General features: G+C 43.3%; 1 protein-coding gene across 1 annotated transcript; it reads left to right on the top strand.

The window, feature by feature from the left end:
- The first annotated feature begins 1,014 nt into the window (after positions 1-1,014).
- On the top strand, positions 1,015-16,213 carry cyp11c1 (cytochrome P450, family 11, subfamily C, polypeptide 1). The gene is made up of 9 exons (XM_085365589.1): positions 1,015-1,335; positions 1,425-1,580; positions 3,693-3,907; positions 5,081-5,284; positions 5,377-5,558; positions 5,665-5,831; positions 14,851-14,929; positions 15,032-15,238; positions 16,103-16,213. Exons 1-9 carry the CDS (start codon positions 1,043-1,045, stop codon positions 16,211-16,213), a joined length of 1,614 nt encoding a protein of 537 aa, XP_085221715.1. The 5' UTR covers positions 1,015-1,042.
- Positions 16,214-16,455: the final 242 nt, after the last annotated feature.

The following is a 16,455-nucleotide window of genomic DNA, read 5'->3' as shown; positions in this document are numbered from 1 at the left end:
TCTATTAATGAAGAGAACAGCATATGGGAATTTATGACTGCTGCTTTTATGTAAGCTGAAGTCAGTTTTCTTCTTACATAGCTCTGATAACTTGTAACAGGTGAATAAGTCACCTGTTTTACTTAATAATAACAAATACGGCAGTGTAAAATGCTTATTTTAGGTATTGATTAGATATACTCAAACATTATTATGAGGTGTTGAATTACTGGTCAGTACATGACAATGAAAGTACAAATGGGATTTTACGCAGTACTTGAAGAATTTTTTCCTCATTGAATATGTTGATTTTATACTGTTTTAATAAGCTGTTGCATTATATTGTGATTATATAACTAAATCAATAGTTGTAGATGTTAAAACAGGGCACATCTTGTCCTGGTGATGTTTCACTCGGACACCGTGTTTAGTTTTTTTATAATAGAAGCCAAGCTAGTACGCAGAGCTGTCGGTCTAAATGATATAGATCCAACTAAGAGATCTATACACAAGTGAGGAACCTCAGGGCAACAAAACAACATGAAACTTTCTTATTTTGTGTGATTATGTTAGAATTTGTCCACTTTTCTTTATACTGAGTCCTTTCTGCATCACATCTACAGTATCGGTGATGTGTATGAGCCAAATTTGCTAGTTTCTAATAACTGCTTTGTTTGTGTTGAGCTTATTTTGGTGCATAAATTCAAGGCTTTTATACAGTATGGAGAAAAACACCACTTACGAAGGTGGACATTTAGTCTGTTTGTTTGTAGCTGATTTGCTGTGATTGAACTTGTAATAAAACACATTTCGGGAAGCTACACTGGCCCATTATCTGTTTTTTGTGCAGTCAACCTGAAATTCTGGCTCTGTTGTGTTTCTCTTGAACTCTGATGCTCAGATTTATAAATCATCAAACTCCTGTCAGCACGAAATCTCATTCAAGGGTGAATTTTAGCGTTGGAGGAGGGAAAGAATGAGCCCTGCAGAGACGACACCAAACAAGAAGTGTCACAACTCTGGATGAGACCGCCTGGCACAGCTCACTCAGACCAGAGCCAGCATGTCCACACGAGTGACTGCGGGTATCAAAGCGAAGGGCTCTTGTGGGTCCAGAAATGTGTTTTTTGGTGTTGCACCTCAAAAGGGTCTTTGTGTGACTGCAGCAGGGACTGTGATGCATGGAAAGCTAGAAGGCGGGAAAAGAGTAGTGAAAGGGATGCGGAGTTTTGAGGAGATCCCTCACACTGGGAGGAATGGATGGCTCAACCTGCTGAAATTCTGGAGAGAAAATCGCTTCCAGCAGCTTCACAAGCACATGGAGAGGACCTTCAACACGCTCGGACCCATCTACAGGTAGAGGGAAGTTTAAAGCTTAAAACGTTCTTCAGTATGTTCGTGTGCTTACCAAATATCCTTTCTGTCTCTCTGTGTGACTGCAATAGAGAAAAGCTCGGCACCCTAAGCAGCGTGAACATCATGCTCCCATCTGACGTCAGTGAGCTCTTTAAGTCAGAGGGTCTGCACCCCCAACGGATGACCCTGCAGCCCTGGGCGACACACCGGGAAATACGCAACCACAGCAAGGGCATCTTCCTCAAGTCAGTTCCACATGTGTGTTTTAAATTACTCGTGAAGTGGTGATATGCATCTGTGCAAGCAGTCACACGATGGAGACTCCTCTCCCCTCCGTGGGTAAAATCCCATTATTCTACTGATTAAAATTTAAGAGTCAAAATTTGACTAAATCATTTCAATGTTCCCTCGAGGGATGGAAACAACTCCATGTGGGTGTGTGCACATGAATGTAATCACTTGTACCATCATCGTGTCTTTTGGGGGGTGGGGGGGTAATTTAATCAGGCGTGGAAAGTTTTTGTTCATCATTTAGTTTCTTAGTTGCTTCCTGCTCATACATTTGACTGAGAGATGGTAAAACATCACTGTGAAGGTACAGCACTCTGGTGTGAAACACAGATAACAAGCAATAATTATGACTTTAAAAAGCAGACTGAGGTTGTTCATAAAACAACAACAAAATGCAGCGAAATTTCAGCCCTAAAAGAACAGCTTTTCCAATGAGATTATAATTATAAGGAGAAAATGCAAAATTAAAGCAAAAGATGAAGTTTTCTCATTTCTTATTGGAATATTAGAACAACTAAATGGAGCGCACTGCAAAGGCTGTGGTCACCATAGAGATTATATATAATATTTAAAATTATACACAAAAAGAGGTCTCTAGACATCCTTATACTGTGTGTGTTGTTCGGTTGTTGGTTCTGACATAAAGGTCCTTTTAAAAGTTCTAATATTAGTGCATTCAGACATTTTCTAATTCAATATTTTCAATATTTTAAGCTTTTAAATCCTGAACCATGAACTCATGCAAACGCACACAAAAACTCATGGCTGTAAAGGGTTGAGTGGTAAAGGCTGCTGGAAGTTTGTAGCCACTGATTCAGATTTAGTGTCACCCCCATAAAGCTGGAACTCTCATGCGACTTTAAAAAAAGACCAAAACTAGGCTGAGAAATCCCAGTGGACTGAAATATTTTTCATAATTCAAACAGTGAATTCTTTTTTCTTATTGTTTTACATCAGAATTTTCAAAGTCATCAGTTCTCTTTTAACAGACTTTAATTTGCTTTCACTCAACCACAGAAACACGCTGTGGTTTAACTGCACATGTAAGAGCTGTGCATTTAAGAAAATGCTATACACTTTAAATGAACTGATTAATATAATTCAGCTATTTAAAGATGGCTGTTGTCACGAGTGACGAGTTGTTAGCTACGTGTTTGTACCTGTTAAACATGATAATCCCCCACTGTCTTCAGGAAAAGGAAGTTTTCCCTGGATTCTGAGCAGTCCTGTGACAGAGTAGCTTGTAATGACCTTTAGCAGCCACAACTTCAAGTAATGACTTTTGCTTTGTGTTGGTGTTTGCATGATTGTCTCACTCTCTCACAGTGTTGTGGGGGAATTTCCCCCCTATCTTCTTTACAAAATCGATTCAGTTCAGTTGCTTGTGGGAATTTGAGAGCCTGCAAAACGAGCCCAAAGATCATGCCTCCAACACCGCGCCAGACGGTGTTTGTGCTGATCTACTAAGTTTGTTTTTTTCCAAATGTGGTGCTGTGCTTTCTGGCGAAACAGCTCTACTCTCTCCAAAAGGACATTGTTCCAGAAACCTTGTGTTGTTCAGATTTAACTTTGCAAACCGAAACTGTGCTGTCATGTTCTTTTTTAGAGAGACGAATGTAGAGACGAGATGTATCTCTTGGTTTTTTTCTGTGAACATTGCATAATCTGACCTTGGGGTGAATTTGCAGGGACATCCAGTCCCGGGAGGACTGTGGCATTGTGTTAACACACCTGACTGCTCCAGATCAGCTCACTCCTCATTCCTATGGAAGCAGTAAAGGTGTACTTATTTTTGCACCTGATTATCTCGTGTCCTATGCAAACTTTCTTTGTTGCATATTAACTATTGCAACGTTTGGGTAAAGGTAGACGTGTGGTTGGGAAGAGGTCAAGCACCAAAAAAAGAGACTTCTCTCAATCTGGCTTTCTTTGAATTCATGTTTAGACAATGATAAGTCTGACTGGGAGTCAGACTTGAACACGATGTCCTTATTTTATTTCACAGTGACTGAGCAGATATGAAATAAGCTCATTTTAATGCTTAGCGTGCACCTTTCTCTCCACAGGAATGGGGAAGAGTGGAGAGCTGACCGTCTGCAGCTGAACAAGGAGGTGATGATGAGTGCAGCAGTAAAACGCTTTCTCCCTCTCCTTGATGAGGTGGCGAAGGATTTCTGTCAAATGCTGCAGACAAGAATGGAAAAGGAGGGAAGAGGAGAGAAGGGAAAATGCGTTCTTACCATCGATCCCAGTTCTGACCTTTTTCGTTTTGCACTGGAAGGTTAGAGGTCATCAGCCCCATGATATGAGACCTTTGTGTATCTCTAAGTGTCATTTTACAGCTTGTAAAATGAGTATTCATTAATTCCTGTTTATTTACAATGAAGCCAAAAAAGTAGACTTTCTTTTTCTATGTTGGAAAAGTGTGGAGAGGTGTGAAATGATGGGTGTTTGACAGAAACATCCCATAAATGTCAAGTCTAATTTTTCATGCGGCAGTGATCGACCTTGAAGCCCCGAGGGATGGAAGGCCACGGATTCATGTCGCTTCCCCGTTTTGACAGGCTTTCATTCAGCCTAACTATCAGGTCTATGCATTGACTCACAAATGCTGATGTAAGCTGCGCCAGTTTCTGACGTCAGAGGAATTACACAATCTGCAGGAGCATCACCTCTTTAAAATCTTCAAAAAAAGAAGAAGAAGAAGAAGAAAACGCAAATAGATCAGTGCTGCTGCTCTCTCTGTCCTTTAATTCTAAAATATTCACACCTAACATGAGAACCGAACCTCATCCTATCCCCAGGCGTCTCTTAGCGTACTCTGGGTGTAGGAGGTCAAAGAGAACATGCACCTTTAAAAATAGAAATGGCAACAAAGATGATCAAAGCTCCAGCGTTATTTCAGCAGGTCTGCTCCTTTCATGTGCCTATCTGCTGTATTCCATGTTCGCAAGTGTGAAAGCCTGTATGACTCAGTGTACACTTGTTTGCATCTGTGTGTATGCGAGTGGGAAGGGGGGGAGAGCTGATGACTTTGAGTCACGCTGCTCTGCTCCTAATGGAGCCCAGCACAAGAAACCAAGTGCTAAGCCGGAGTAAGAAACTCTACTCCAGTCGCTGATGTCGTGTTAATATAACTTGAACATGTTTGATTGGGAAACATCATGCTCACCGTGGGGAGATCTATATTAAAAGGGGTCTATTTTTGTTTGTTTTTACATAAATAAGAAAAAATAAAGTGCATTTTTGAAATTGTTTAACTGTTATTTGGAAAAGATTAATAAATTGATGACACATAGAGACATTCAAGACAAAGGTCAATGTAATCCTCCATGAAGTTTAATAGTTTATTTATTTTTAAGTCCTTTGCTTGCTCATGTTTTAGGTCATCAGTCATCTATCTCATCTTAACCCGCCTATACCTCTTTCTTTTCCTCCCTTCCTCCCTCTCTAGCTAGCTGCCACGTGCTCTACGGAGAGCGTATTGGCCTCTTCTCCTCATCCCCCTCCCTGGAATCTCAGAAGTTCATCTGGGCCGTGGAGCGAATGCTAACAACCACTCCTCCTCTCCTCTACCTGCCCCCTCGCTTACTGTTGCGCATGGGTGCTCCCCTGTGGACCCAGCACGCCACTGCTTGGGACCACATCTTCAGTCATGGTAGGAAAGGGCCATAATCGCAAGAGCGTCATATCAGCATCAGCATGCTTCTTTGTCCTTTCACTTCCACAACCTGACTGTTTGTCTTCCAGCGGAGGCGAGGATCCAGAGGGGGTACCAGCGCTTGTCAACCTCCCTGGATAGAGCATCTCCGGCTGGGACTGCTGGAAGCCAGTACACTGGAGTTCTGGGGCAACTCATGGAGAAAGGGCAGCTATCTTTGGACCTCATCAAAGCCAACATCACTGAGCTGATGGCTGGAGGGGTGGATACGGTGCGTGTGTTGGTGTGTGTGTGTGTGCCAATATGTGTGATAGCCTGACTTAGCCTGGGTCTCTATACCTAATTCTGTGTCACGTCTCATCCTATCCTCTCTTCAGACAGCAGTACCCCTGCAGTTTGCTCTGTTTGAGCTGGGACGCAACCCTGAGGTGCAGGAGAGCGTTAGGCAGCAGGTGAGGGTGTCGTGGGCACAGGCTGGTGGGGATCCTCACAAAGCCCTGCAGGGGGCACCACTTCTTAAAGGCACAATCAAAGAGGTCCTCAGGTAAACACGTCAAGAATCTGACTGCACATGGTCTCTTATATCCATTTGTTTGCACATGGAAAATAAATGAGAACGGCACCTACACATACACATCTCTGCAGTCTGTCCTTACATCTGTCTCCAGTGCCCACACAGTGGAGGGCACCTCTAATACACGTCCTAATGCTCACATATTTTCATTCACATGTCACTCCGAAGCACTGTGGATCTGCTGACATGTGACTCCTGTATGTTTTTTCCACGAATGTTTGCCAAAAATTTCATTGCAGCATCTCAAACTCTGTAGTTTATGTTGTCCCCATGTGCTGGTACCCATGGTCCTAATGAGACGATGGATGGTGTACTGGGAGATCTCCTTAATCTGGAGCAGTGCATCACTGACCCACCACCAAACCAGTCAATGCTGAACAATGTTACAGGCAGTATAATGTTTTCTATGGATTCTCAGGTTCACCCTGAGCACATGTCTGTCACATGTTCTCATGGCGAAATACACAGGGCATCAGTGATTGGCCTGTCAATTCTGGCATTCTGTGCAGTCAGCACAGGCCCCACTGCAGGACATCGGACCCTCGGGCAACTCTCATGAAGTCGGTTTCTGATTGTTTAGTCAGAGACATTCACACCGGTGACCTGCTGGAAGTCATTTTGTAACTCTGGCAGTGCTCATCCTGTTCCTCCTTGCACAAACAAGCATATACAACACCTGGCAGTCTCACGTACTGATGTGGCATTCTGGAGGAGTCCAGAAACGATGTGGGCTTCATAGATAATTGGCAAACCTTCTGGAGGAAACCTGGTCTTGTTAGGAGAGACGGCATCCATCCCACTTTGGATGGAGCAGCTCTCATTTCTAGAAATATGGACAAATTTATTAAACCCCCCAAAATATGACCAGAGTTGGGACCAGGAAGCAGAGTTGCAGTCTTACGCCTCTCTGCAGCTTCTCTCCTCTTGCTACCCCCCAAAAACCCATTGAAAAATCTCCATTGAGACTGTGTCTAACTACCAGAAATCCCGAAGCACAGGCCGAGGGGGCGGTGTGGCAGCAATTTTTCACACCAGCCTATTAATTAACGAAAGACCAAGACAGACTTTTAATTCATTTGAAAACCTGATGCTTAACCTTGTCCAACCCAGCTGTAAAACTCAGAAACCAGTCTTACTTGTTATCATCTATCGTCCACCTGGGCCTTACACAGAGTTTCTGTCTGATTCCTCAGACTTTTTATCTGATGTAGTGCTCAGCTCAGATAAAATAATTATTGTGGGTGATTTTAACATCCATGTTGATGCTAAAAATGACAGCCTCAACATGGCATTTAATCTGTTATTAGACTCAATTGGCTTCTCTCAAAATGTAAAAGAACCCACCCACCACTTTAATCACACTCTAGATCTTGTGTTAACATATGGCATAGAAACTGAACATTTAACAGTGTTTCCTGAAAACCCTCTCCTGTCTGATCATTTCCTGATAACATTTACATTTACAATAATTGATTACACAGAATCAAAACAAGCAAAAACAACCAAAGAAAACAACCCCCCCAAGGTCACCGTCCCAGAGACCGACCGCGCATCCAGCAGCGGAGCAACAAAAAGAAAAAACGCCACAAAACAGTCTCAGGCGGCCCATCAACATAACAAAAGAGTTCAGGGGGCCTACCTCGAGTCCAAAGGCGGCGACATTGCCGCTCCGGCGGACGGCCACGGGTCCGGCAGCAGCAGCAAAACAGTTCCGGGGGCCTGCCACAGCTCCAGTGGCGGCGGCACTGCTGCCCCTCCGGTGGCGAGTCCCGGGTCCAGTAACGGCGGCGCTGCGCCCCAGGCGGCCTGCCCGGGATCCAGTGGCGGTGGCGGCGCTGCTGCTCCTCCGGCGGCCTGCCCCGGGTCCGACGGCGGCGGCGCTGCTCCCCAGGCGGCCAGCCCGGGATCCAGTGGCGGTGGCGGCGCTGCTGCTCCTCCGGCGGCCTGCCCCGGGTCCGACGGCGGCGGCGCTGCTCCCCAGGCGGCCTGCCCGGGATCCAGTGGTGGTGGTGGCGGCGCTGCTGCCCCTCCGGCGGCCTGTCCCGGGTCCGACGACGGCGGCGCTGCTCCCCAGGCGGCCTGCCCCGAATCCAGTGGCGGCGGCGCAGCTCCGGTGAACAACGGCGAGGTATGGTACAAGGCCGATGACACGCCGGTCGATGACACGCCGGTCGATGACGCGCCGGTCGCTGACGCGCCGGTCGCTGACGCAGACGCGCTGGGCGTAGCTGGCGTGGAGGGCGCGCTAGACGCGATGATCCGTCTGACTTGCCGACCTCCAGTTCAGGCTGAGCGGGTCTCTCCGGACCTCCGAGCTCCTCCGGTGGCAGCGCGGGCTCCACAGGCTCGCCGAGCTCCTCCGGCTCGACTAGCTCCACCGGCACGCCGAGCTCCTCCGGCACGCCGAACTGCTCCCGCTCCGGCTCGCTGAGCCCCTCAGCTGGCGGTGCGGGCTCCTCCGGCTCGCTGAGCCCCTCCGGCTCACTGAGCTCCACCAGCTCGCTGAGCTCCTCAGCTGGCGGTGCGGGCTCCTCCAGCTCGCTAAGCCCCTCCTGCCCGCTGAGCTCCTCCGGCTCGCTGAGCCCCTCCTGCTCGCTGAGCCCCTCCCGCTCGCTGAGCCCCTCCGGCTCGCTGAGCTCCTCCGGCTCGCTGAGCTCCTCAGCTGGCGGTGCGGGCTCCTCCAGCTCGCTGAGCTCCTCAGCTGGCGGTGCGGGCTCCCCCAGCTCGCTGAGCTCCTCAGCTGGCGGTGCGGGCTCCTCCAGCTCGCTGAGCTCCTCAGCTGGCGGTGCGGGCTCCTCCAGCTCGCTGAGCTCCTCCGGCTCTCCGAGCTCCTGCTCCGGCTCGCAGGGCTCCGCAGCTGGCAGTGAAAAAGAAATCAGGATGGTGGCTGCAGGCAGACGAAACGGTGGCGGAGGTACAGCTGCAGATGGTGAAGCAGCGGGTGGTGTAGCGACCTCAGACCAAGGTGACGTTACCTGCGTCGTTAGCTCGTCCACTGCAGACACAAACACAGATGGTGAGGGAAATGGAAAATTGTCCGTACTACTCACCACAGCCGGCTCTTGAGATGTCCGTGGATGTGGCTGTGGTGAGGAACGCCGGCGGCGCGAACGTCGTTTTCGTGTAGACGTCGGGGCCGGCGTCTCAGGCTGTGAATCCACCAGCTGTCCGGGCCGGTGAGCAGCCTGAGGAGGAGAGTGGAGGTGGAGGGTGGAAAGTAAGAAGTCCAAGACGACAGGATTAAGGTCGTCAACCAGCCAGGGAAATTTAAAAAGCGTCTCCTGCAGCCGCCTCTCCACGGCACGACGCAAACCTTCCGCGGGCTTCTCCCACCATAACTCACAGAGTCTGTAAACCCTGTCCATAACCTCCCTCCTGAGCCTCTCCTCAGAGACCGCTGGGTCCATACGTGGCGGGATCATTCTGTCACGGTGTGGCATGGCACACCGTGGAAGGAGTGGGGAAGGAGGACCCAGGCGCGGTGCTCTACGTATAGACAGTGTTTATTTACAGAGGGTGATATCAAACAACAATAAATCCCCGTGTTTCTCCCCAGACTCCCGTGTCGTGTCCTCCAAGTGCTCTCTGCTCCCGTGTCTGCACTCCCGGTGCTCGCTGCTCCTTAAGCCCTCCACGCTCCTCCTGCGGGAAACAATAGCGGCAGCAGTCAGGACACTGAACAATGGCAGGCATACACTACACGACCAAAACCTAAACTGGGTAACTAACGTGGAGTCCCAAGCAATGATCCCGCGTCGGTGGGAGCTCCAAGACTCTCTTAAGTAGCTCCCCCGACGAGGCCTGATCAGCAGCAGGTGTGTGGCTTCGGGTGTGGCCAGTCCCCTTGCAGGGCCACACCCTCCAGGCCTGACGCCGCCTATAAACAAGTGCTCAGCCACCCACACACACATATACACAAGCACAGGGGGAGGGGGAGCAACACCAAAATACACAACAATAATAATAATAATAATATAATACATGACTGCTCAGGGATCCTGGGTCGCCCAGTCCCAGGACCCTGACACTTTCATATCAAAAATCCTTGAAAGAGTAGTTGTCAAACAGCTATCACAGCACAGAAACAGCTTTAGTGAAGGTTACAAATGATCTTATGGCCTCTGACAGTGGACTCATCTCTGTGCTTGTCCTGCTAGACCTTAGTGCAGCATTCGATACTGTCGACCATAATATCCTATTAGAGCGATTAGAACATGCTGCAGGTATTACAGGTACTGCACTGCAGTGGTTTGTATCATATCTATCTACCGGTAATAGACTCCAATTTGTGCATGTAAATGGAGAGTCCTCTTCACACACTGAGGTTAATTATGGAGTTCCACAGGGTTCAGTGCTAGGACCAATTCTGTTTACATTATACATGCTTCCCTTAGGCAGCATCATTAGAAGACATAGCATACATTTTCACTGCTATGCAGATGACACCCAGGTCTATCTATCCATGAAGCCAGGTAACACACAATTAGTTAAACTGCAGGAATGTCTTAAAGACATAAAGACCTGGATGGCCGCTAACTTTCTGCTTCTTAATTCAGATAAAACTGAGGTTATTGTACTCGGCCCTGAAAATCTTAGAAATATGGTATCTAACCAGATTCTTATTCTGGATGGCATTACCTTGGCCTCCGGTAACGCTGTGAGGAACCTTGGAGTCATTTTTGACAAGGACATGTCCTTCAACGCACATATCAAACAAATATGTAAGACTGCTTTCTTCCATTTGCGCAATGTCTCTAAAGTTAGAAATCTCCTGTCTCTTAGTGACGCTAAAAAACTAGTTCATGTATTTATTACTTCCAGGCTGGACTGCTGTAATTCATTATTATCAGAATGTCCTAAAAACTCCCTAAAAAGCCTTCAGCTAATCCACAATGCTGCAGCAAGAGTACTGACAGGGACCAGAAAGAGAGAGCATATTTCTCCTGTTTTGGCTTCCCTTCATTGGCTTCCTGTTAAATCCAGAATTGAATTCAAAATCCTGCTCCTCACACACAAGGTCTTAAATAATCAGGCCCCGTCTTATCTTAATGACCTTGTAGTACCATATCACCCTATTAGAGCACTTCGCTCTCGCTCTGCAGGCCTACTTGTTGTTCCTAGAGTATTTAAAAGTAGAATGGGAGGCAGAGCCTTCAGTTTTCAGGCCCCTCTTCTGTGGAACCAGCTTCCAGTTTGGATTCGGGAGACAGACACTATCTCTACTTTCAAGATTAGGCTTAAAACTTTCCTTTTTGCTAAAGCATATAGTTAGGGCTGGACCAGGTGACCCTGAATCCTCCCTTAGTTATGCTGCAATAGACGTAGGCTGCCGGGGATTTCCATGATGCATTGAGTTTTTCCTTTCCTTTCCAGTCACCTTTCTCACTCACTATGTATTAATAGACCTCTCGGCATTGAATCATATCTGTTATTAACCTCTGTCTCTCTTCCACAGCATGTCTTTCATCCTGTTTTCCTTCTCTCACCTCAACCAGTCGCAGCAGATGGCCGCCCCTCCCTGAGCCTGGTTCTGCCGGAGGTTTCTTCCTGTTAAAAGGGAGTTTTTCCTTCCCACTGTCGCCAAAGTGCTTGCTCATAGGGGGTCATATGATTGTTGGGTTTTTCGCTGTACCTATGAAGCGCCTTGAGGCGACTTTTGTTGTGATTTGGCGCTATATAAATAAAATTGAATTGAATTGAATTTTTAATAATAATAATAATAATAATAATAATAATAATAATAATAATAATAATAATAATGGATTGCATTTATATGGCGCTTTTTGGGGCCCTCAAAGTGCTGTACAATTCCACTATTCATTCACTCACTGGTGGAGGCAAGCTACAGTTGTAGCCACAGCTGCCCTGGGGCAGACTGACAAAAGCGAGGCTGCCATAACGCGCCATCGGCCAGTCTAGTTTTATATGTAAAAACGGCCATTGTTTTTCAAAAACAAGAGGACTGATTTGCCAAGTTTTTGGTGGCTTTAAAGAACATTCTAGATAAGTGAAAAATGTTCCTTGAACTAAAGGTCCTATGCTTCTTCAATAAGTCACTGCTGATCACCGCTGTTTCATTGTTACAATTAATGACAATTATGCCTTTGTAAAATACAGCAAATAATAATTTTTATTATAAAGACTTATTCCTTAAACAAGATGAAAAAATACTGCGTCAAATCCATAATACATAAAAATAATTTGTTAAAGTGTTTGCTTCTGTTTAAAAGAATATAAAGATGGTGACCTCTAATCTCTACTTCTGGCTATGATATTATGTTATGTGCATAACAGAAAACAAGGTTGTGCTGAATACTAAAGACATGCGAAACAGGTGAGAAGAACAAATTTACACATGAATATGTAAAGCGAAAGACAATAGAATAAAATTAGAGAGGCATGAAGACATTTCTTTTTTTTCACAAGTTTCATTAAAGTGAGAAAATTATTGAAGCTTGTGTACATACAGAGAAACGCTGCCCTGTTTAATTAAGTACATCTATGCCAATTTTAAACAATGAAAATATCTGTTAGAGTTAGACAAACTCAGAAACAGTTTTTGTTAACAGTTTACCTTACATTACCTCAAAAAGCACCGAGTATCTGGTGAAAAGTTGCTGTTATCAATTGGCAATTACTAATTAATGTTATTTGCGGCCAGTGTTGGGGAGTAATGGAATACCTGTACCCGCCTTAGGTATTTAAAATACAAAATATGAGTAACTGTATTCTGCTACAGTTACTGTTTAAGCAGCGATAATTAGAATACAGTTACTTTGTTGAAATGAATGGATTACACAGCGGCCTTTTTCCATTTTTTTCCCCAATTTGAATCAAAACAACAGAATTTGAATCAAAACAATGGAATTTGAATGAAAACAACAGAATTTGAATGAAAACAATGGAAGTTTAAAACAAACAACAGAATTAGAATGAAAACAGCAGAATTAACATGGAAACGACGGAATTTTAATGAAAACAACAGAATTTAAGAACAAACAATGGAATTTGAATAAAAAGAGTAGAATTAGAATGAAAACAAAATCATTTGAATGAAAACAACGGAATTTCAATGAAAAGAACAGAATTTGAATGAAAACAACGGAATTTCAATGAAAAGAACAGAATTTGAATGAAAACAACGGAATTTCAATGAAAAGAACAGAATTTGAATGAAAACAATGGAATTTTAAAACAAACAACAGAATTAGAATGAAAACAATGGAATTTGAATGAAAAGAACGGAATTAGAATGTACAGAACAGAGTTTGAATGAAAACAACGGAATTAGAATGAACAGAACAGAATTTGAATCAAAACAAAGGAATTTGAATGAAAACAACGGAATTTCAATGAAAAGAACAGAATTTGAATGAAAACAATGGAAGTTTAAAACAAACAACAGAATTAGAATGAAAACAATGGAATTTGAATCAAAACAACAGAATTAGAATGAAAACAACGGAATTAACATGAAAACAACGGAATTTTAATGAAAAGAACAGAATTTAAGAACAAACAATGGAATTTGAATAAAAAGAGTAGAATTTGAATGAAAACAACGGAATTTTAATGAAAACAACGGAATTTGAATGAAAACAATGGAAGTTTAAAACAAACAACAGAATTAGAATGAAAACAATGGAATTTGAATGAAAACAACAGAATTTGAATGAAAACAATGGAAGTTTAAAACAAACAACAGAATTAGAATGAAAACAACGGAATTTGAATGAAAACAACAGAATTTGAATGAAAACAATGGAAGTTTAAAACAAACAACAGAATTAGAATGAAAACAACGGAATTTGAATGAAAACAACAGAATTTGAATGAAAACAACAGAATTTGAATGAAAACAACAGAATTAGAATGAACAGAACAGAATTTTGAATGAAAACAACAAAATTTGAATGGAAACAATGGAAGTTTAAAACAAACAACAGAATTAGAATGAAAACAATGGAATTTGAATGAAAAGAACGGAATTTGAATGAACAGAACAGAATTTGAATGAAAACAATGGAATTTCAATGAAAACAACAGAATTAGAATGAAAACAACGGAATTAGAATGTATAGAACAGAGTTTGAATGAAAGCAACAGAATTCTAAAACAAACAATAGAATTTGAATAAAAAGAGTAGAATTAGAATGAAAACAAAAGCATTTGAATGAAAACAACAGAATTTGAATCAAAACAATGGAATTTGAATTAAAACAACGGAATTTGAATGAACAGAACAGAATTTGAATCAAAACAATGGAATTTGAATGAAAACAACAGAATTTGAATCAAAACAATGGAGGTTCAAAACAAACAACAGAATTAGAATGAAAACAACGGAATTAACATGAAAACGACGGAATTTTAATGAAAACAACAGAATTCTAAAACAAACAATAGAATTTGAATAAAAAGAGTAGAATTAGAATGAAAACAAAAGCATTTGAATGAAAACAATGGAATTTCAATGAAAAGAACAGAATGTGAGAACAAACAATGGAATTTGAATGAAAAGAACAGAATTTGAATGAAAAGAACAGAATTTGAATGAAAAGAACAGAATTTGATCAAAAACCAAAGAATTTGAACGAAAACAACAGAATTAAGCTGGACTACCTGTGCACCCTCTGTAGGGTCCAGATCCGCCTCATGCGACCAGTAATGACCCTGACCCTAGCTAGCTACAGGGTTTTTCTAAATAATAATCAAAAGTTGTCACTGGAAATTTCACACAGGAATATTGTACAGTAATTAATGTATGACACATATTATATATAGACAAGAAGAAACTAATTTTTCCTTCAACTCATGTATGGAAAAAAAAATCATCAACTGTCTGAGTGTCTGTGTTTATCAAAAGGCACCTAAATGAGAATTGATTACCAGAAATCTTGATTATGTCAGACAACTCAACTAATGGAGGATTCAAAGGTAATGTGTCAGAAATTTTAAGCTTTCAATGTCTGGATTGCTTTTGGTTTAGGTTGTACCCGGTGGGAATTACAGTGCAGCGGTATCCAGTCAGAGACATCGTTCTCCAGAACTACCACATACCTGCTGGGGTGAGTGTTTGGACTGTAACTCTGATTCTTTCTGTTGCACTCACATAGACATTCATATACATTCATCTGACTAACATGCGTTTGGTGGTAAATTCTCCTCAGACTTTGGTCCAGGCCTGTATTTACCCAATGGGGAGAAGTGAAAAAGTGTTTGAGGATCCACTGCGCTTTGACCCCAGCCGGTGGAGCAGAGAAGAGGGCCAAAGGGTGGAAGCTGCAGGATTTCGCTCACTGGCATTTGGCTTCGGGGCGAGGCAGTGTGTCGGGAGGAGGATTGCTGAGAGCGAGATGCAACTTTTTCTCATGCATGTGAGTGACAGCAAAAAAGTGAAAGGGGAAGAGTAAGGAAGCAAGAAAGCAAGTTTTGGGATGGGATGAAAGTGAAAGGACAATGATGCAAGAGGACAGGAAGAAGTGGAAACATGAGAGCTCAGTTATAAGGCTGGTAAGAAGTAAAAGCTGTGCATTTAAAAGAATAGAAGACTTCAGTTCACTCAGTGCTTTATAAGTCATTGTTTTGCAGTGAATTAATGATTCGGTTCCCTATAAGGACCACTTTACATTACTGGCTACAGTGAAGATAATAGCTACATTAATAGTTATAAACATTAGTTATAAACAAGTTCAATTCAATACACTTGAATTTATATAGTTCCAAACCATAAGAACAGCTGACTCAAGGTGCTTAATATTGTAAGGTGAAGGCCCTATAGTAAAACAGAGAAACTCCAACAATCAACAATCACTACAGGCAAACAATTTGCAACAGTGGGAAAGAAAAACTCCCTTTTAATAACAAGAAACCTCCTGCAGTGTTGGGCAACTTCATTGGTTCATGTTTCATGGAAACAGGGTGATCAATGGAGGAAAAAAACAAATTGTAAAGTTTAACACTGTTTTCAAATCCTAAAACTTTAGATGGAATATGTTTATTCAACCAGTAAGAAAATCTCTCAAATAAATGCGAAGTAAAGTTTGTTTCACTAAATTATAGTTCACCCGAAGAGAAACGAAAAAAATCTAAGTAGCATTTTGAGCAGATACACCTATTTCTATTCCGCCCCTCACTGTAGCATGATTTTAATCCCTGTAAACGTCTCTGCTCTCTCTTCCTCTCTTTCTTGATGCTTCCACCCCTCCACTCTCCTGCCTCCTCCCTCTCTGCATGTCTAGATCCTGCTTAGCTTCCATCTCAGCGTGCCGTCCTCAGAGGACCTCAACACCACAGTCACCCTCATCCTCCAGCCCGAGACTCCGCCGAGGATTACTTTCAGCAAGCTCTGACACACACACATGCTCAGAGGAGAGTCATGCTGTTACCATTTGACAAGTTTAATCACGTAGGGTTTGCGCGCTTTAATAATTTATTTCCGATTATTCCTAATAAAGAGCTTTTTAAGCGTCCTTACACACTTTGCATTGGAATGAAGATAAATAAAGATGAATTTTATCCACTGTTGTTATTGTTTTCGTCGTGACAAAGGCAGCACCCACAGGTGCAGCATTAACATATATCCATCAGGTGG

Source organism: Diplotaxodon limnothrissa, linkage group LG11 (assembly GCF_057381915.1).
Source record: "Diplotaxodon limnothrissa isolate DT_005_m linkage group LG11, D_limnothrissa_male_GT1.1, whole genome shotgun sequence".
Classification (NCBI taxonomy): Eukaryota; Metazoa; Chordata; class Actinopteri; order Cichliformes; family Cichlidae; genus Diplotaxodon; species Diplotaxodon limnothrissa.
This window is presented reverse-complemented; position numbering and strand designations above follow the sequence as displayed.